The 22,368-nt window shown below is 37.6% G+C and overlaps 1 protein-coding gene across 6 annotated transcripts in view; it reads right to left on the reverse strand.

Annotated features, from left to right (window-relative positions):
* ADGRG6 (adhesion G protein-coupled receptor G6) overlaps window positions 1-22,368 on the reverse strand; it is a 111,605-nt gene that overhangs the window by 65,588 nt on the left and 23,649 nt on the right. For all 6 annotated transcript variants that reach the window (XM_032101995.1, XM_032101993.1, XM_032101996.1 and 3 more), the window contains one exon: window positions 3,434-3,775. In XM_032101995.1, the coding sequence (XP_031957886.1) occupies window positions 3,434-3,775 (342 nt within the window). The remainder of the gene's footprint in view (window positions 1-3,433; window positions 3,776-22,368) is intronic.

Below are 22,368 nucleotides of genomic sequence, written 5' to 3' on the forward strand. Positions count from 1 at the left end.
CTTCAGAGCTGAACTTGATGATTCTTCTGGGTCGCTTCCAACTCAGACTATTCTGTGATAACTGGATTACGATGGGCATGGGGCTTTTTGACACATTTTCTCATGAAGAAAGTACAAACCTTACTTGCATCTCACTGTCTCACATCTCATACCACCCTTCACGCATAAGCAAGACTGGAGTCTTTAGAATCTATTTTACAATCCCTTGCAGGGAACACTGGTCTCCTACCAGCTGATGGGCTTTTCAGTATAGTTTGGTGCTTAAGGGGTGCCTTCTGCTGTTTCTAGCTCCCCTGCTTTCATCTATTCTGTCACTGATGCTGGAAGAAATGTGTCAAACCTTAGCGAGGTCTGCAAGTGTCCACATACCAAGCACATGTTTGAGAGTGTGTTGTTACTACCTCAGTGAATTGTGCTTTTTAATCTGGGCTACTGCAGTCCTGCTTAACTGTATGCTAAATTTACATGACATTGCCTCAAGCATTTCTGTACTAACACAGGTCTGTTGGCTCTTCTTCCTCCCCTTTTGGTGACTGAGTGACTTCTACTTACTGGTGGAGTTATACTTACGTAGTTAAGTGTTACTAGGAAATTATTTACCATGACAGACCCTCAGCTGGTGTAAATTGACGTAATTCCCCTAAGACTGGCAAAGCTGCACTGGTTTACTGTAGCTGAGAATACGGCCCATCCATCTGCTATTGGTGTGCTGCAGGAGGTGGCAAGCAGGAGACAAACATTTGTGTGGGTGCCCAACTTGATATGGACCACAGGACTCTGCAAAACTTAGTTTGAAACTGTTCTTACAGAAAACCGAGCAGCCACACAAAAGCTGTTCTATTCCTAAACTAATTCCCTCCCACAACTCACTCTCTTATGTCTGTCTTTCGCCACATGTATTTTGTCTTTTGTACATACTGCACATTAGGATGTATGTACTACATACTACATATTTTTAAACTATGTTTCCAGATAGGAAATCGTGTGTCTTTGAATGGCCTTTTACTTTCCAGCTTTGCATTGCTTTGTGAAATTCAAAATTGAACAAACTAATTAATTTTATTATTTAAAAATTATAAATTCTGAGAAATGGAAAAAAATATAGCAGCATTCCCCTTATTCTGGGAGAAATTAATGCTTTTTCTCCCGTATCACATTTTTAGTAGTTAAAAACAGTGTCAGCTTGAAGTACAAGCTTTGAAACTTCATGTGAAGTGAGGGTGTGTGCAATTTTTCACATGATCTGAAGTGAAGGGGTGTGCAATCTCTCAGATGGCTTTGGGAACTCTTTGCAAGCATAGCAGAGCGTAGTACTGACATCTGCCATGTGGATGTGTTGTCATTTCAGTGTGTGTGCACACTGATGTCCTATGGTCCACATGCTTTTATAACTTGAAAGGAAAGCAGAACATTATGATCCCTTTTCCAAGACCCTTTTCTGTATCCATTTCCAGGTTAAGTGTTACTATGATCTTTGTCTGTAACTATGTTCTGGAAGTGACATAATTGCACAACTGTGAGCAATAAGAAGAATATAGTTATAACTTGCTCTAGAGGAATGCAGCCAGCTCTCTCAGCATCCAGTCAAAATCAAGATGTCAGGTGAAGGTTGCACATTTGGAGTAATGAAATCAAATGAAGCCAGCCTCAGCCTAGATGCTTAACAGCAAGCCTTAACACAGAGCTTCTGAGCTAATATATATGTGAAGTATTAAAATATATGTCACTTGTGAAGATTTTCGATAATTTTACTCACAGTGGAGAATAGTCTTCTTTTTCAAAATAAAAGGGTATTTTCCAAGACTATTTAATTTTGATGGTGCTATCCATGAGCATAAGGTACTATTCAATTTGGCATGGAGGTAATACTCTTGCTTCCATAAAAGTACCTTACTTTTGTACATGTATATGTACATGTGTATATATGCATGTAGGTATATATACACAAAGGGTTCTCTTCCTACGTTTGTGGACCTTTCATCTCCTCCTCATTAAACACAGCTAGGGTAAACATTGCATCTTTCAATTCTAATTGCAACTCATCCCTTACAGTCATAATTAAACATTAAAATATTAAAGAAGAATAAAGAAATAAATCATTTTGCATAATCTGACTGCATGTGATTTTTTATGATCCATTTGATTTTACAACTTCTTACCATACAGAAATAGTTTTGTTCATTTCAAATAGAGAAGCTTTTCAGAAAATTTGCTTTGACTTTCAGAAGAAAACAGATGCTCCTAGAATTATTATCGTATTTATTTTGTCAGCATGAAAGGACCTCAGTAGAGAGAAGTATTTTTAGCTCCTCTGTGATGTTACCTTCCTTCTTTTCAGGACTGCACACAGATTTTGATTATATAATCATGCCTACTTTTGTCTTATGATTCCTGGGAGTTACTATCTTAATTATTTTAAAATAGGTGATATGTGTAATAAATATTTTAAAAATAACCATGAGGAAGGTGTGCTTGTGACTGAAGAGAGAATTGCCAAACTTCCCTGTTCTGTGTTTTCAGAGCCAGCCAACCTGCAGAACATAACTGTGTTACAATAGTATAAAAGCTCAATGCAATACTGGTATTCAGCTTAACTTCTACAAAAAGGAAGTCTACTGAGAGCATGAAATGGGAAACTATAACCTTGAAGTGGAATAAACAGTGAGCCACATATGGGGTTTGTCAGTGACTGTCCTAATGCCCTTTGTTACCTCACTGCCCTTTACTGTCTAATTTACTCTCCAATTAACTCTAATTAATGCTCTAAACAAAAAGCCAAACACCAACCAGAAGTTATTTGTACACTTATCTTCTAGGAAAAAAAGCATGAGTGTCTTTTTAAAACCTGTAAAACCATTGGTATGTATTTAAGGAAGAGAAAAAAAGGTCAAGGAACTGGAATGACAGGTAGCCATTTTGCAATGTCAGTTCATCCCTGGGAGTTTGTTCCAGAGGCTGGATGAACTCTGGTAAGTTCTGCTTTCTGCACAAACTTCTCCCCACTGTTGGGAGTTACTTTGGGCCAGAGGTTCGGGCTGATCTTCCTTCTGGCTCAACTAAGTTCCCTCTCATGCTCTCCTTTAGGTTTCTATGTCCCTCTGCAGGTGTGCTGACCTGAAGGACAGTTATCCTGCTTCCAAATCCTCCAGCATAAACTGGTAGAGAGAGAACTGTTAAGCCTAAAATCTTTGCATGTGAAGAGTTTTTCTAACACACTTCTGGTCAAGTCCTGGAATAGAATAATTTTGATCCAAAGAAAAATAAATTAGCTAACAAAATATACAAGATAACCCTGTAGCCTGTGAAGTGCAGCCTCACCCACTCATTCTCTTCTCATGGAGGACTTGATTCCTTTGGGAAATGTCATTCTAATCCTTACAGGACATTTCCTTATAACATCTGTAATGGCATGAAATGCTTTGGATTTACTTACTTCTTACATAGCTGGCATTAAAACCTTTCTTTTGGATACTGAAGTCGCTTTTAAATGACACAATCATTTCATTTCCAGTAGAATTATAGGATAATCCTTTGGCAGTGATGCCACAAAGGTTCATTGGGCTTTCTCCATTGTCTAATGTCAGGGAATCATAAATGCAACCCGGAGCTTCTTCAATGTCAAAATCAATAAATGTTAGCTGTATGATAAATCCATGAGGTGCTCGGATGATCCACTTGCACGCCTGGCTGTTGGGATAGTCACTGGGGAAGCATGGAGAAGTGAAAATTCCAGAGGAGTCAGTTAGCACGGTCCTACAGTCATAGCATCCATGAGCTGACAATAAAAACAGAGAAAAACTGGAGGTCAGGCAGATGTAACTTAAGAGTAAAGTAACCATCAACACAATAACTAAATGTATTTCTATACTGAAAAATATAAACAGAGATGGGAGGCAGAAAGGCAGAAAAAGGCCCTGCTTCTAGTGGGCAAAATGTTGAAAATCCTATAGCAAAGAAATATAAATTATAATTCTAAATACTAACTTGTGCACAATAGATATATTTAACATGTATATTGGCCTGATAAAGGCAAATTGAAAGCAATTTTTTTCTGTTCAGAAAGGCAAATTCTAAAACTGCAACTTCTAAAAAGATGACAGTATCATTCACATTTTTTGGCTGATGGTCTGATGCTGACTGTAGGTTATCCCAGCAGCTCTATGACATGCTATTGTTTCCCGAGAAGTGTCCCTGGAAAGGACAGCACAAGAGTTGGGCTGAAGAGCAGCAGAAGCAGCAGTCCCCAAAGGTTAGTCATCTCCATTTCCAGCTAATGCATTCCTCATCACCCAGAAGGGTAGCAGTGAGCTACTGGCTTTTGAATCAACAGTAAATTACTGCGTTCTTCCCATGCTGACTCAGCTCCATTGACACATTTGTGGCAGTCAGGCTTTAAGAAATTCTTACCCTATTTGTCATACTCCTTTGCTCACCTGCTGTGTTTACCCATGAGAATTTCAAGCCCAGTTAGTCCCCAGGGTTGCATTTCTGGTTTGGTTTACATTTGCTCATTTATCACATATTTACTTAGTGTATTATGTGATATCATTACCGTGAACTGCCTACTGCTAAAATCTGTAACAGTTTGCCAAAGCAGCACTGAACAAAACAGGTGGGAACTGAATATCACCAAGAAATAACCAAAGAAACTAACTGGCCCATTTACGCTGAATTACTTCGCAAGCATTTCATCAAGCCACAATCCCATGTCAAATCCTACAAGGATGAAAAAATATGCATTATTAGTTGCCCAAACTAAAAACAACTTAAAAAGTTGTTGCGTTTAAATTACATACAGAACAGTTATAAAATAGGAATAAATGCAACTTATTTCTCCAAAGAGCCCTTGATGTTTCTTTCCACTGACAGGGTCCTGATATTTTTCAGTCACATTTAAATGGTGTTTGGCCCAAGCAAATGGACCCTGACCCTGTGAAGTTGCATGCCAAAAAAGCAGTTTAAATCTGCATTTAGAATTGGGAGGTATATTTTGCAGAGTTTTTATAATTTTTATCTGCAAAACATGAATTCATATGGCCCCAAAGAGGTAAAGAGACTCTTTCAGCTCTCAGAGCCAAACGCAGGCTGGTTACACTAGGAAAGCTCAGTGGGATGCTTATTTTTTCAAATGAGAAAAAATGACTGTCTGAAAGATTTGCAGGTAGCTTTGGGAAGAAGTGGTGTTCCTGGAATTCGAAAACTTGATCTGTGTAGTACAAAAAACAGTCTGTCTGTTTTTAATTTCTCTTCAAATATTTACAGTTAGAGGACTATGCTCACCTGCACTGCAACTCTGGTGTTCCATTTATTAACCAGAGAGGGAATATTTACTTATTAGTATGGTGACTATAAATCCTGCAGTTGTACAAACAGATGACGGCTTCATCCAGTGGATTTTGCACAGACAGGTATCAGTTTTCAGAGAACCACCCTAGATGAGAGGAGGACGAACAGGAAAAGCATGCTCTGTGCCACAAGCCACTGCAGGCAGTCTCCTAGTCCAGGGCGAGTGAGCCTCTACAGGGCAGAGCATCTGTAAGACGGCTCCAGCTGGAGCTGTCTCCAGCTGGAAGACTCAGTTATCCAGGATCCTGATTGCTAGGATAAAGGCTTACAGGGGCTGAGGATTTGGCAGCACACCTCACTCACTCTGCTTCTCATTCCTGCCAGAGAAACAAATGCTCTCTGGGCAGTTGAGAACTTTCCCCGGGCACTCAGATGGACCCAAAGCCAGGGACTAAAGTGTTAAGTGATGTAAATACATATAGGAGCATGGGTGTTAATGCACACGTTCATCCTGGGATACCTGAAGTAATCTTAAGGGCATTATAAGACATTGCTGAACCAGAGAAAATATGCTACTTGTCAGTAAAAGTGTATCTCTCTAATTGGTAGACTATTACACTCAACCTGAGTCTGGAAAAGTCAAATTTGTCCATCAAAGAGAACACTGATGTTTCTTGTGTTTATTAATTCTATTGATCATCAACAACCAAAAACAGGACTCAGCTTTTCTAGTTATCTCTCTCTCTTGAGTATTTATCATTGTTTCTAGGCTGTGTAAAAAAAAAAAAGCCACTACATATAACAAAAATACTTTTATCCCTTCTGTCACTGTAAATATTAAAACATAAATGTCACTTATGATTTTTTAAAATAATTTAATCTTTGCAGGAATGTATTCTTATTTTATTACATCCATATTGTTTTGTTGGTTTTACAGAACTAATGCAAAAAACCAGCCCCTAAATTTAGGTAGGAAAATAAGTGCTCAAAACTTTGCATACACAGAAGAAACAGATTTGGTAAGCAAAATAGCTGGGTTTTTTTTTTTGAAGTGGGTTGGCTCCATTTTGGTATAGTAGCTATTCTGTCCATGACTGCAATTTGAAGTAGAAATATCCTGTTTTCATGCAAATGTCCACAGTAGTAAGTAAAAAGAAAAGAAAACAAACAACAAAACTATATATAAACAGAATGGTTTTGAATGGAACGTTTTGCACAGCTTCTCATGAGACAGTTATTTTTCTATAAACATCACCTATTTTACTCATTAAAGAGAAAAATTGCTGTGGCAACCTTAGGCTGTCAGCCAAAGCTGACAGATATTTTGCAATCCCATTGGCCCAGAGCAGTTCTGAACTGTGGAGAACAAATACTTGTTGCAATATACACCACAAACATTTCTAGAAGCAATCCAAGATATTTTATTGATTTTAATGGGAACAAATTTAGCTACGATATTCCTGGTTAGGAGCCCCACATACCCAGAATCTGCCTGTCAAGTAATTTTTACCACCATAGACCACAGGAAATTCACTCTAAATATATTTTATACACTAAAGGTCTTTCTCTTTCTCCCCCTCTATCCTTTCCCAGACCAAAATGAACACCCTTTTCAGATAGTGAAATCGAAGACTTCATTTCAACATTTCCTAAATTGAAAACTTCACTGGGTAATTCATTTGTTTCCATCATGAGAATACACTGGAGTATGGTTTTAATTTCATAATCACTTTTTTTTCTGCATCATACTCATACTTCCTATAATAAAGAATATTTAAGTATTTAGTGTGACACTTCAACACAAAACTAAAAATGGAAATTAATAAATTCCTCTGGAGCTAGTTAGACCTTTCACCAGTTACCTAAGTGATTCAAAAATGTGAATTGACTTCAGAAGTGGAACAGACTGTAGGGGAAATGGCTTTTTCCTATCATGGCATGGATATAATGGGCAAAAATGGAAAAACTTTCCATAGAGTTTGGGTTCCTCACCAAAGAAATGAAACTACTGATTTTCCTTAACTACTTAGTATTTGTACAGGGTTTTATACGTGCAAAGCACACCAATGGCTTTAAACTGTAGCTGGGAGAACACTCTGACAATCTGGCCCACTGTAGAAAATTAAAAAATGAGTATTTATTGCCCAATAAAAAGTTTGGTCAAAGCAATTTGGCCACTTTTAATAGGAACTTATCAGTAAAAGCAGGGATAGAATCCCACTCTCATGGTTGCCAGTTTTCCTAACCATGAAACCATTCCCTTTCTTGTAGGAGTTTCCTGACAATTTTACATATATACCTTTTAATTTCTGTGAAGCAGAAAATACGCTATCCTCGGCTTTTCTACACCATGCTGAATCATCTGAAGACTGCCCTAAAACTAAGGGGCTAAGGGAAACAGTATCTGACTCATTAATGATTGCACCACACAGACAGACGTGTGTACATGCAAACCTTACACCCTGTGAAACAAAATTAATTGCCCAGCTTGTTCTGTCCACTGATTTTGTCTCTTTAGAGTACCAGCACTAAATTCCACTATATAAACTTATGAAGACAACTCTAAGTACTGAAATACACAATTTCAAAAGTGACTTTCATGAGTCATTTGTGGGCAGCTGAAGCCACAGCCAGACACAGAGATACAAAGCCTAACTGCAGATTTGGGAAGGAAACATTCTTTATATAATCTTATCCCATACGTTCCTACTTCTCTTTTTAAATTTTTTTTCTTAAATGACTAACACATTCCAGCATTTGCCTCCAAAATCTGTGCTAATATTCATATTTTCCTCTAGCTTCTCACACTTCTCTACGTCTCTCCATTGTCACCGTTTACCCCTAAAACCTGTCTTTTCTCCTATTATACTCAGCACTTCTTTCTCAGGCATGAGTTTACCTCTCCACCTGCTTTCATTTCTGCACTTATCCAACTTTGGTGAAGTGCTGGACAACAAATTTTGTTTGGCCAAGAATTTTTCTAAGAGTGCAAAAGTAATCCAGCTTGGGACACTGTGTATTTCAGCCTTAAAGACCCTAGTTTTGTGAAGGTTAGGATCAAAAGAAAACAGGGTCACTGGAGGGAAAAAGTCCGTACTTGCAGTCTGTGCATTATCCAGTTTGTTTTCACACTAAGTTATGCTTTGCACTGGAACTTTCTTTTCCCAGCTGAAGCACTCAGCATTTCCCACCTGACAGAAGCGCAAATGACTCCACATGGTTAGGCAGTAGCACAGGATACCAATGATAGCTGGGGTGGGTTGAATTTACACTACCAGTATTTTTTTAAAATACATTAAAAGGTTTCCTCATAAAAGAGAATGCTGCTGGATTTAATTTTGGCATACAAATTAAATCTGCTTCTCTCTGTGGATGATACAATATTCATATGAAAATATTTTGAAATAAATCTATGTAGCTCTGGGATTGAATTTTCAGAAAACAAACCAAAATATTTATGTTAACTCTAGTCATATTCAAGTGGACAACAAGATCTCCCCCGCCTGACAGAATTAGGCCAATTCTAAACCACAGAAAATCTTAGCTAGAGTGCCTAGCACTTTAGACATAAAAAAGCAGTACAGAATTAATTTGCTTTCATGTTGACATCTGAGACCTTTGAAGCGCTTTACATATATTTGAAAAGGCAGCACTTACAAGGATGGCCATTTGAACTAAGTAAGAGAGCACAGGCAGGTGACATGGCAGAGGCACTTGCAAGTGTGCAGTGATACCCAAAATAGAAGAGAAACTTTACAATCATCTCCTGTCACAGCATGAAAAATCCGCCTAGTTTGATGAACATTAGGTGGAAAAAAGTTCTGCTTTGTAATAAGCAATTAATTGTTCAGGGTTTTTTCTATTTCAGGGATATCATAACACAAATATGGCCAAACATTAGGTTAGATGTATTTATGACTGCAAATAGATGGGTGAATGAGGTCAGCAATGGGCACACCTGCAGACAAGCACAAGGAAGGGCCAAACCACCAAGATGTGGGTGGGCTGGAATGGCTACAGAACAAACAAACCCATGTTATTCCAGCAAGACACAAACACCAAACCCAAAACAGCTATCCTATGGCAGAAGCTTCGACAGTAGCTTATCTTCACCTTAAAAATAATTTTGAACATAAAGGCACTCTGTAGATGTACAAAAATTTCCATATGCAAAGTGTGAGCATATTAATTGCAAGGAATTGTCCTATCATTTACTCTGAACATAAAGTAATGTTCTGTTCTGCTTACTCACTTGTAAGTTAGTTATGAGATAAGACCTCTTAATTTGTTTATGCAAAATAGGAAGCCTAGCACTCTTCTGGAGCCTCTGCAGACCACGTACTCTGCTCTCTGTGCAACCCACACTTTGACTGAGCTCAGTTTGGGAAAGTTCAGATGAGGAGATGTGGCTGGTTTATTTTTTGCTTCTTTATTTACTCTCTAAATTGTAGAACCTGTATGATCTCTCAAAAAGATCTTTATTCTGCTACAGTATGCTGATAAAAATTACTATACGCCACACATAATTTAATGTTTGCAGGTATTTAAATTATCAAATTAAACAGACAATCCTAATCCTATTTAAACATTCAGATTTAAAAATAAAATAAAGGATTATCTCTGTAATAAACAGAAAGGAAGGAAGACTCTCATTCTGATGTGTACAAAAGTTTGTCCCTTCATGTACAATGTTACAGGGTGGAGGTCTACTGCTTGAAAATATGACTGTTGTTGTGTATAAATGCAGATATCCCCTGATTTATAATCATCATATGGAACAATTTCTACTTAAGCATTTCTACAATGTGCACAGTTCTGAATTCCCAAAAGTCTTGAGCAAATCCTATAACCTCACAGATATGCTTTGAATTTAAGCATGGACTTAAAATTCAGCAACTGTTCATAGTCCTTTCCTGCACAATGGTGTCTTTGAGTCCTGTATTTGAGGCTTTACAGTCCTGTCTTCAGCCTTGCAGCCCCCTCAAGGCTGAATGGGAGAGCATGACTCCATAACTGCTGCCGTCTGAAATCACAGGGGAGGCACGGCACAGACCCGAGCAGGGAGGAAGGCTGTGCCATCCTCTCTAATTCTGACCCTTATCCTTTCCTTTTAATGAAAGGAGTGATAACTGGACCAGCATAAGCAAACACCCATTCAGGGAGAGAGATCCACTCTCAAACACACAGGATGCATATGGAAAGGTGGTTACCATGTGATTAAGTAAAGCTGATTGAATGTGGGGGGAGAAGGAGGTTGATCTTTTATACCAAACTGCAATGAAATAGGTCCTTCCAGAATCTGATTTTCCTTCCAAAATTACTTTCTGCCTAAAGACCAGGAAAGGCAAGGTTTAGTTCTAATTCAGCCACGAACTTTCTAAAAATGCCACCATGTCCAAGTCTTTTATTCCCTGCCCTCCCCACTAAAAAAAAAAAACCAGCATTATTTCTCTGGGTAGAGTTCAAACCCATCCCACTATCCTTTGTTAGTACTATATTATACTTAACTTCCAGTTCTGCAAAGGCATCAGTAGCAGGCTTTGATACTGGACAGTTTGTGTGTGGACAAACATATTTCAGTTCACCCTTGGGGTTTTTTGAATTTCTCCAAACACTGAACAGTCAAACTGCAGGTCATGAAAATCCCAGGCAGTGTAGTGTATGTCATCAGAAAATGAAATTCAGTAAACTTTAAATATTTTTCTAAAACCTAAAATGCCTAAAATAATTTTTTTTTGTTATTAATAGATGTAGAATAAATAGAACTCCCAAGAGGATAAACAATACAACTTTTTCTGTGAAAGCACCTACATATACTCATCAGTAATATAACCAGCATATTTTATAAAATAAAATTTTATAAGCTTTATGAGTGAAACTTTACATTATTCTTCTGTAATACGTAATAAGATATATTTTGCAGAGCATAAGTACAATAAAGTTGTTAGCAAGAATCTTTCGTATTTGTGTTATTCTTCATTTGCAAATGTGACTCTTTTGGTTGATTTGTAAGGAATCACTATTTTAAGCACTATTAAAAACTCAGTCCAGCCTCTCATTCTGCATCATTCCCATTGCCTCATCTTCATAGTACTCCTTGTACCCAGCAAGAATTTAAAGCCTCCATATTCCTGACTGGAAATAGCACATAACCCTGGCAGAGTCTTTTATAATTCAATGAAAGACAAGATTGTGCTCTCACAAAATAATTCAACAATTGGGTTTTGGCCACTGAGCCAGGAGACAAAGAGCATACTATGTCCTGCCCAGTCCTATCAGCTTGCCTTGCATCATCTTTTGCTGATGCATTATGTCCGGCAACATATGGTGTAAATGGATGAACCAGTTGGCACACCTAGAAATAATAAAATGTTAGAAAAAAAATCTCCTCACAGGCTGGTATAGAGACTTCTATAAAAGTGTAACTGTTGTCTATGAATTTTCTTATTATTCCTGCTTCCTGTTGCTCTAGCCCTTATTGCTTATCAGTTTATTAACAAATTATATTTGTCATCACATGGAATTAGAACTGATTATTTTCTCTCTTTTGTAAGATGAGAACAAAGCACTTAATTAATGAAATTGTATGTGGCAAATTGAAAGCTGATAAAAGACAATATTTTCTCTTACGTAACAATGCTAGCCTGTGGAACTCTGACCTGAAAACTATCAAAGCAGGGAACATAAAACTCAGAAAGTGAACAGACATTCTTCCAAGTATCTAATAGGACCTCTGAATCCCTCCAGACATAAAATAATTGATGAGGCATAACTGTAAGAAATGGTAAACCTCATGGCTTATGTTTAAAATTAATCTTAACTAACTGTCCAGGAACAGTATTAATAGCTCCCTCTTGGTCGTGGACACAATCCCAGTCTCCTGCCCATATGGCTGCAGCTCAAGCCCAGCCCAGACAGGTCTTCTTGAAACCCTTCCTGGGTATGGCTGAGCAGCCAGCCCAGGTCAAAGGCCATTCCCAACATGCAATCTGGATACAGCTACCCTCATTTTTTGTAACTGCATGCACTTGAGACACAGCATGAGCTGGCCTCTGAGGCAGAGAACAGCCCTGGGCATATCTCATTTACTGAAGTAGAAGTGGCCACTGCATGTGTGGAAAAGCAAAAGAAGCCATGTGAGGCTGAGCACAAGGCTCTGTCTTGTGTACCTTTTGTAGGAGCCAATTGAGCAGTTCTTGTTAGTTTTGATGTTCAAACACTACACAGAAATCTGGGAGAAACAGGTGGTATTACATCCTGTTTCTAACATCATAATCAAAATTATCTTTCAGGATACACTTGAGGTCAGTAACAGTAATAATGTACCAAAAAAATCAGGAAGAGCAAAGCTTAATTTTCAAATTAGGTTAAGATTAGAAAAGCAGACATGAGAATAGTAAATTACTGACTCAGGAAGCATTTACCATGAATGTAGGCAGTAACCAGCTACTACTAAATCCAAGAGCAGGCTTTCCACTAAAACCAGGAGAGCAGAAGCTGATTTGCACTTCCTCTTAACACAATCGTGTAACACGGTCCTACACCAAGAGAGATTATGTTATTTATTTTTTCATAAATAAATATATAAACCACAGCTTTATTCCTAATGTTTTCATTAGGCACATAGATGGACTGGAACTTTACACTGGTTTAAGTTGTACCATTCATATGCAGGCTGTTGACACTTTGGACAGGACATTTCAGGGAACCGACCTCTTGACTTCTCAAGACTAGCATCCTACCCAGTCCTCAAAGGTGCCATCCAAGGATTGACATTAACAGTATTTGTTACGTGCTGGATCTCCAAAACCTTATGATAGTCCTGGAAAGGTAAGAGCTGATGCTCTTGACTGGGATGCCAGCACAATACAGGGACCATTAGAGATTCAAGTGTTTCAAGATATTCCGTACTGCTCCCCAGCCCCATTTTGTGTTGGAATTCAGTAGGTATTTATTTCTGTAGAGTTATCATTGCTGCTAAAAAAGCTCTGACCCCTCTTGATCACTCTAGCACAGATATCCTACTCCCTGACAGCAACCAACTTTATCACAGCAGTGACTCCAGCAGGTTTTGATTGATCTGGGAAATTGAGGGAACCAGCTACAATAGAAGAAAATACGTTCAGAGCCAGGGTGGGGGCCCTGCACTGCCTGTTTCCCCTTAGTTGTTTGGTTTTGTGCCAATGAAAATGGAAGTGGAAACAAACACATTGACTGGGTAAATCAGCCCTGACCCATACGAGTGGAGTTCACACTGTAGACAAAGTTATGGATTTCCCCCAGAGGGAGGGGGTAATGTGAAAATCCTGTGTTACACCCATTGTAACTTAAGAATATTTTCATTGGCATTCCTGTGATAATCTTGTAAAAATAACAGAATTGACTTGCTAGTTTTGGCCTGAGTTGGATTTTTTTTTCCACAAAGTAGCAGAAGTTTGGGACAAAGAAAGGTATTGACAGTTCAGTTTAGATAGGTTGGGTAAAAAGGTATTAACTAGTAAGTATACAGGTGAGTACAATGAGCACATAAGCTATCATACATGTCAGTAAAAAGAAAATTAATCCAGGGAAGGGAACAGGTGAGGGGTTTTCTATGAGGTTGCTGCATGTAACATAATGTTTTCAATCTGGGATCTACATATCCCACTCCATCACAAATTGTGCTAAGATTTACAAGAGGAATGGTCATCAAGAACATTATACTTTCGTCTGCTCCAGCAAGAAGTTCTGGCTGGTGGCTCCTACCTGTTCAGCTGCTGCATTGTTATAATGAGGATCACATCCTCAGCTAGAGTAAATAGATAGGTGCAGTTAGATTCAACACCAGGCTGCACAACCTGAAGAGCTGTATGGCTAAATAAATTCTCAGGTATCATTCATGCAAACAAGTGCCACACTTCTCTGGGAAGTAGTTAAAAAAATGAGTGGGAAAACAGCTGACAATCTTTAGTGAGGAAGAGTGGTTTGTAGGAACTTGAATTGCCACCAGCTGCGCAGATACAGGTTAAAATAACGTTACGGCTAGGCACAGGTGATCTTGGTAAACCTCAGTCATGCAGATGCATACATTTCTTCTGCATAGACATTGGAAACAGACTAAAGAAGTTGTCAGGATTAAATTCTTGGGTAACAGAGTTACTCTGCAGTGAAAGTAGAAAATACTGCATTTTCACCCAGCAAATCCAACACACACCCAATATCCAAAGTAGTTTCCATTTGATCCATGATGCATTCAAACTCTTTTATTGCTTATAAGAGGATAGTTCAGTTGCAGAGTTTTCTTTCCCAGGCTTCAATGTTGGAATGTCTTTTCTGGCTGCTACTATCAGTATTCTGAATAGGCCGCATTTTCAACTCCTATAAAGACCTCTAGAAAACACCAGGTAGGGGGATTACTGTATGGCTTATCAATTATATTCTTCAAGCTTTGTCTGTTTATAGGCCAAATTTTGTGTTTAGAATTTTTTTTAGAATTTTTTAGCTATTCCAGAAAATCTGGTATCTTGCAGTAGATGTTGAAACTACATTTTGCTGTTGTTTAACAAGTTACAGAAACTATGCAAAATTAGTCTACACTAGAATTCACTATTATAATAAAATAGCAAGGCATTCTAGACATACTGGGAAACACCAACTCAAAACTGATTTCATACAGAGCCTTTGAAACATTTTAAGCCTTTTATTACTTGCCCTCTCTAGGAGTTTTCAAAGTATCTATTTCAGTATTATTTGGGCTACTTATATTTCAGTAGTTTAGTATTTTCTGGGTCCTTTTATGAAGTTATTAAAAATACATGCTGTTGGTAATATATTTGTCTCATCTGATCTACAAGATGTAGCAATATAAGTCAAAAACTTTGTGATTTTTTAACATCACAAAATAATAAAGGGTTTTCCTGTTACATACAGAAATATTCTGTTGTACCCCATCATAGAAAATCAGCCATTCTTTCACCTTCCACAGACAATAACATATTCAGTGTTAACACTTATTATTCAATGAGTTCTGCCCAGACCAAACTGAAAAGATGTCCCAAATAAGGATATCAGGTATTTTCTTGTACAATTTTAATGGAGGGGTGAGAAGACTGGAAAGGGTTAGAGCCTCTTTGCTAAGGCAAGATTTCACCTTTCCTACTTCATTTAGGGACTTGCTGGAAATAGTCCAGCTACACAAGTAAAAGCGAGATCAGAAATTACTTCTCAACATTTTTCATTGATGACAACAGAATGATGCTGTGTACAATATGGCAGACTAATATCTATTGTGGTGGGGGAGTGTGTGCATTTTGGCCATTTAATGTTACTCTGATATCTCTAATACTGTTTTTTTGATCTATATTCTCAAACAAGCTGTTCATTATAATTTTGAATAATTTCAGTCATAGAGCCTCTAGAAGCTTTCTTATCATATTGTTTCTATCACATGTAAAGATGGAAGAGATTGGCATACCTAAGTCAAAACAGTAGTTTCTTCACTGATGTATCACTAATTTCCACTCCTGGTATGTTGGTGTATTTCTCCTCACATAACAGCTGAAAAGAAACCTTTGTGAACACAGACTGCAAAGTCTGGTACTGAACAGCCAAGTGTCTCCTCATTGCTTCCATTAAGCTCACAAGGACTGATCTTTGTGTGACTATACCTGAACCTTTTATTTTTTGTCAGTCTGGGCTATGCAATTTATTTTTCTAACCTCCATCCGGTACTGCAACTGCTCTAGACACTGAACTCCCAATGCAATCAATCAAAAATTCTCCCCACACATTCCAGTGCTTTTTCCAATGCTAAAGCATTTTTCTACCAGTTCCCTAAAGAAAAATATTCCATGGATGAATGGACTTCAAAGTTAGGAATTTGGTTCTGATCAAACTACAGGCATTTAACTCCTTCAGTATGGACACTATGTGCCTCACTTCCCTTCTTGCATCTTGCTTCTTTACTGAAAGAAAACTCCAAATTTACAGTAATCAGATCAGAAATAAGTAACAGATTAACTGTCTTTTTTTTTCAGCTATGACCACTTACCACATAAAACCTGAAAATTTTCTCTCCTTAAGCGAGAACAACTATGATAAGCTTGACTAAGTTTGGCTTTAAAGCCTATCTGTTAGATTCTAAAATGCTTTATGTGTTATTTCTAGTATTTGTCTACTCTACATCTTAAAGAACAGGTTTACAGATATTGATGTGATGTTTTTAGACATGTCTGCAAAAATGTTAAACTGGTCTCTGTGTTAAAAACATGTACATTATTTAGTTACACAAAACTAGACAGCTTCAATCTCAATTACCAGGAGAAATCAATTCTTAACTGAAAGAGGAATTCTGAAAATAAACTTCCTGCTTGTTTGGGGAAACTTCTTGTTTCCCCAAATCAAAATCAGCAAGTTATTCAGCTTAATATAAGACCAAGAATGCTTTCTTAGTCTTAACAGAACTTGCTTCATGTGAAGGAATTTATTTTCTGTGATGGTTCTGCAGTCATCAGCATTACTTGGAAACAACATCTAAAGCACTTGCCTTTTAATGGAAACTGCAGTATTACAATTGACTTGCCCTGTAATTTCTGAAACCAAACCAAGCCAATCAAGCAAAGGAAACCTCTTTCATAAATCTGTTATTTACATATAAAGCAGACAGGAAAAAGGTATTTTGTTAGCTCTGGAGACACAGTTTAAGGAGGTTTTAAAAGATTAGGAAGTATAATGACAGGTGCACTGTGTTCCTTAAAATGAGACAGGAAGTGAGTATGAGACAAAACTTTACAGCATCATCCTTCTATAAAACTGTGTGAACAAACTGTTCTCTCTTAATAATGATTCTACATTCACATTTACAACCAAGTATTGTGCCTTTACTTGACCTTTAACACATTGTACTGCATTAATTGCCTTAACTATTCGATTAAAGAAAGCCAAGTACTGGATTGCTTCCATATTCCTTCTGAGTTTATTTTTAAAAATATTTTCCTGAAATATTAAACTCTGCCATTGTTTTGCATTCAACAAAGCTCTGAAGTTTAAGCAAGCCAACATGTGTCATCATCTCAAAACTTAACATCCTCACTGTGCAATTTTTCGGCTAATCTTTCGAGCAAAACCTACCTCAGCATACACCAGTGACTGTGGCACACTCCTTAACACCTTTTCGAACACCACTTATTATTACATTTAAACTGTTCTAAAGAAAAGCCTGTTTCAAACCCACAATGAAAAATCTACCTTCTTATTTAGAGTTGGAGTCCATTTATCAATTTTTTCTGTCTTCGCACCCGAAATATGAACTAATAACAATACGAAAGTAATTTGAGTATCTAGACAGATTATCTGGACACCTCTGAGAACTGACGCCCACTTTGACTGCAAGTTTTCTGTTGCTGAAATTCTCAAACCCACAAAGATTGACTCCTTCAGGATACTAAGTCCTGGGTCTTCCAGTGATGAAGTCTGACAGAGATCTAAACTAAATTGGACCTAATAAAAGGACTAAATATGGAAGAGACACTAATCAAATTCTGATATTGAACATCTTACTCTGAAGTTCCAAGAAAGCTTACAATTTACTGCTTTCACATTACTTACCTTTTACCATAGTGTTTAAGCACAATTACTCTGATTCTGCGGATACTAAAAATCTTAACATTTGCAATATAGTAATTTTTGAGCTACCATTTGAACAAGCAATGGTGCAAGCCCAAAGACAGAAACATAACAGCATGGAGAGTATAAGCCCACTTCTCTTAAAGAGGGAGGGGGGTTTGCCTCCTGAATGTAGATTTACTTGGCAATAACAGTCAATAACAAAAGTTAGAAGCAAATAGTTAAAAGTAAGTATATTTTTACCCATGACTACAGGTTTATAACTATGAAGTGTTAACTGCAAAGTTTGGAGGGAGAATCAGGGAGAAATATCTCAGTGGCACAGAAAAAAGTGATTAACAGAAAAGCAATTTGCCATGTGTGACAATTAATAAAAATGCAGCAAAATGTAAAGCATATGCCCATTTCTATGGTACATGCCATGTTGGTACCAGTATGACCTTTCAAAATGCACCAAGTAGAGCAGGAAGGTATTTAAACTCACCTCCTTCAACAGTAGAATAAGGCAGTGTTCTTGGGTTCTCTTTTTTATTGTTTTGGGGTTTTTTTTGCCTAACTCGTATATACATGCTGCGTAAACTATTAAACTGCAAACTGTAAACTTGAGTTCATAAAGGAACCCATCAATGACTTCTTTCTCTGCTCCTTTAGTGTTTATCTCAGTGATCATTTCCCTGAATTGAAAATTTACTTCAGGGGCTATTGAAGCATATCAGTGCAGTGTTCAAAAGCAGTCTGAGGAGACTGGTGGGAACAGTGGCTATCTCCCACATCTGCATCCTATCATACTGTCAAGTAGAAAGTTACCATGAACTCTGTTCACTTTTGTTCACCCAGATATCTTAGATATTTTATCAGAAGTCCAGAGGAACACTTAAAAATAGGAATTCAGGGTAATAAGTTTAAAGTTTTGAAGTAGTTATGTTTAAACATTAAACAAATATCACATAAAATACATTTAATTCTCTTTTAGTTCAACATTTTATTCTTACTAAAAGCTTTTCTCCTTTCATCATCCTTGGCCAGACCATCTAGTTTTAGGCTTCATTCAAAACTCAAAAGAAATGTTCTCACAGCAGGATTTGGATCACAGCCTTTAGACTCAAACATGAAAAACTGTAATTGACAATAACAAAACCTGATCAAGTGACCTGACTTCATGCACAGTTTCTGTCATAGAAACAAAGGACTTACCTTATTATCCTCACACACAAAGTTCAACAGAAATATAAAAGTTGCTTAAGGTGAACACCTAAAGCGTGGCAAGTTTCTATATGGAAAGCATACTACCTATGAGTGACTATAATATCTGATCAGAAAACAGCAGGCAACAGTGTGGAGAAAGGTCTTCTTCTTTTTATTAATAAATCTACAGTGTTAGTTTTGAATTCAAAGTGGTCCCTACCAAGCATACACAATGAAGAGAAAATCTGCAGAAACAAGAAGTAAGCTGAAAAATTGTTCCAACAACACTGCCCTATATCCCTCTAACATATATTTGAATGTGGGAAGTAATAAAAACTGTAAGATAATGAAGCAGATCACAGCATTTTTTTGGAAGGAAGGAAAAACATAAATACAAGGCCTCATTTGGCCAATGTGTTACCTTTAGAGAGGTCGTGTCAGAAAAGGCAAGAAGTGGTCTAAAAACACACAGCTGTTACTTGGTGACTTTTGGCTGTAACAGAGTCCCAAGAGGAAAACTACAGACACTGAAAATAAGGTAAGGCACAGCAAAATTAGGAAGAGGCATATTAATGCTGCACTGTGTAGGTTGGAACCCACTTTATAACCTGCTTAAACACAGCTCAGCATACTTAACAAGTTGGTAAGTGTTCCCTGCCATACCATGAGATTTTTTTAGAGGGCATATTTCACTCATGGAAGCAAGAGAAGAATGAGTCATGAGTGATTTCATAACAGCTCTGCAGAAATTAATCCAACACCATCGCTGTAGGAGAACTAAGCTGGACAGGCTGTCAAAGCACAGAGGAACAAGGAGAAAGAGTCCAAAACCACGAGTAAGAAGCACAGAGTAAAAAGGATAGGGCCTGTGTAAACAGGAAATAAAGGAAGTCTTGCATTTCACCCTGACCATGGTGTCTAATTGCTACGGATAAGAAAAACTGAAAAATTTCTTTCCCACTACCTATGTGCATAACCAAATAGTAATTTAACTCTGCATATCATCATGTTAATCTAAATCCACCTTGCTCCTGTCCTGTGACAGCATTATTTCTTCCACAAAAAGCCAGTGACGGAGCCCAGAACTATGGTAGACTCCCATGGCAAGAATGGCAGAATTTTTAGGCAGATCATCTGACTTTGGTCAGGAGTTCAGCCAATAAAACTTAGTGGCTTTGTGCTTGTTCTCTTCAGGATTTTTCTATCAAGGACTCTCAGCTATTTGCTCAATTAAGCTACAGTCAATATAAAGAGCTCCTTAGGGAAAGTATTCCCTCTTATTCTAATTACTCCAGCTGACCCTAGTGCCAAGGTCTGCAAAACCGCTGCTGGCCTAGAGTTAAAGAATTATTGTACTTACTTCCTTAAGAGACAGGCTATTCCAGATCTCCTAGTTCTTATGAAATCTATTAAATCTATTTTAGTAGCTGTGTGGTTGGCACTAGCATCAATCTTTGCAAGTTTTTCAGCAAAAGTTGCTGAGCAGTGCATGCAAACCAACAGGGAACTCTTCAGTATGGCTCAGGATAGCTTCAGTACAGCTCTCCCTCAGCGTGCATGGAAAAACTGAGGAATGTTTTAATACCTGCAAGTGTTAAACCTAATATTAACCTTATACCTGGTCAGCTGATACAGACATTAATTTGGTGTAGCAAAGATTAACTGAAAAATCAAAAAATGATAGTTGTAATCAGCCTTCTGAAAATAAGTAGTATAGGAATAATTAGATGGGAAATCTTATTCCCAAAACAAAAAGGAAAAAAAGAAATCTCCTTCAAAAGAAATTCTGCAAAGTAATTTCTGATAAGTGTCAAAACATTTGATTGTTACCACCTTTAAAACTTTTAGCAAACCTTTTTTAAATACTGAAGAAAATTCAAAACAATGACTTAAAATTTTGCTTTGAATTTTCAGAGCAATTTTTTTTCTCCATCATTAAAACATTTAAGCTAGAATTTTTATCTTGTCACTTTTCTTTAAAATTAATACACCTTTAAGTATCAACAAAAACCAATATGTTTTGGGGAGAAAAATCAATATTATTTAATAACAACAACTGAATTCCTCATCCAAATAGCTTTCCAGTAACTGATATTTTCTTTCCTCTTTGTAGTTTTCTTAAGTGTTTTTATGCAGTAAATTCTGCGGTGAGACAGATTGCTAGAGATCCATTTGTAGTATGAAAAGATTTTGGGTGTGCTAGACAGCTCTCCTGTGACTCTCATGACTGCTGGCTTTTCTCCACCCAGGCAGCTCTGATCACCTCCTGTAGTCAGACTCAAAACTATTCAGCCAGAACAGCCAAAACAGGCTCTGACAGTATGAAGGACTAACAGCAATTACAAGATTTTGTAGCATGTGGTAATTGAGTCATTATGATCAGGCTGCAACAACTACATGAAGGAAAAGTTCTTATAATAGCTCTGATGGTAACTGCTTGCATATTTTCTGCAGTCTGGATCAGTTATGAAACCTGCAGAGCAGTGTTTAATGGTCGGGTGGAATGCGTTCCTTCCGACAGAACCATTCAGGCACTGCTTGCATCTATGCAATGCCATATACACAAGAAGGTGATGTCAGCCTGAGCTAAATGGCTCTGAAACTGTGGTCACCTATTTCACTACTGAAGATACCATGCTGCACTATGGAGTAATAATGGTGACAGTCTTAAAACTCTTTTCAGATCATCTGTAAGTCTACTTCAGCCTGAACTCTAAACATAACTATGATGAAGTGCCAGCAGCAACTTTAAGCAGTTTTTAGTTATGGAAACGGCAGAGGGTTGTCTGTAAGCAATCAGGCAACTCCTAGATAATTCACCAACTCAAAAACATTTGCTGGAAGTGAAGAGTTCATTTATAACTAGACAGAGAATTGCACCTTTTCTTTCAAGCTTCCTGACTCTTTGCAAGTGCTACCTCTGAGGCAACCGATGAAACAAATGCAAAATAGTAACAGAGACAAAAATATAAATATTTCAGTCTAAAAGAGCTGATCATACAAACCTTCCAAGTGGGAAAAATCAACAAAAATAAATACCACCATGCTTACATTAATATCAATCATCTTATAAATAGGTTAAGAATGGTCTTACTTTGCCTGTCTATAGAGACGGCTGTGATGAAGGAGCTTCAGCAAGTATAAGAGACAGAGTGGGCTGAGTGGTATAGGTGTGATGCAGAGTTATCATGAGAGGTCTGGGAAGCCAACCTTGCAGCACCTACTATGAAATGATAAGCGTGAAACACACATTCACATCCTTTCCCTAATGGCAGCAAGGCCACCCTACACCAT

Source organism: Corvus moneduloides, chromosome 3 (assembly GCF_009650955.1).
Source record: "Corvus moneduloides isolate bCorMon1 chromosome 3, bCorMon1.pri, whole genome shotgun sequence".
Classification (NCBI taxonomy): domain Eukaryota; kingdom Metazoa; phylum Chordata; class Aves; order Passeriformes; family Corvidae; genus Corvus; species Corvus moneduloides.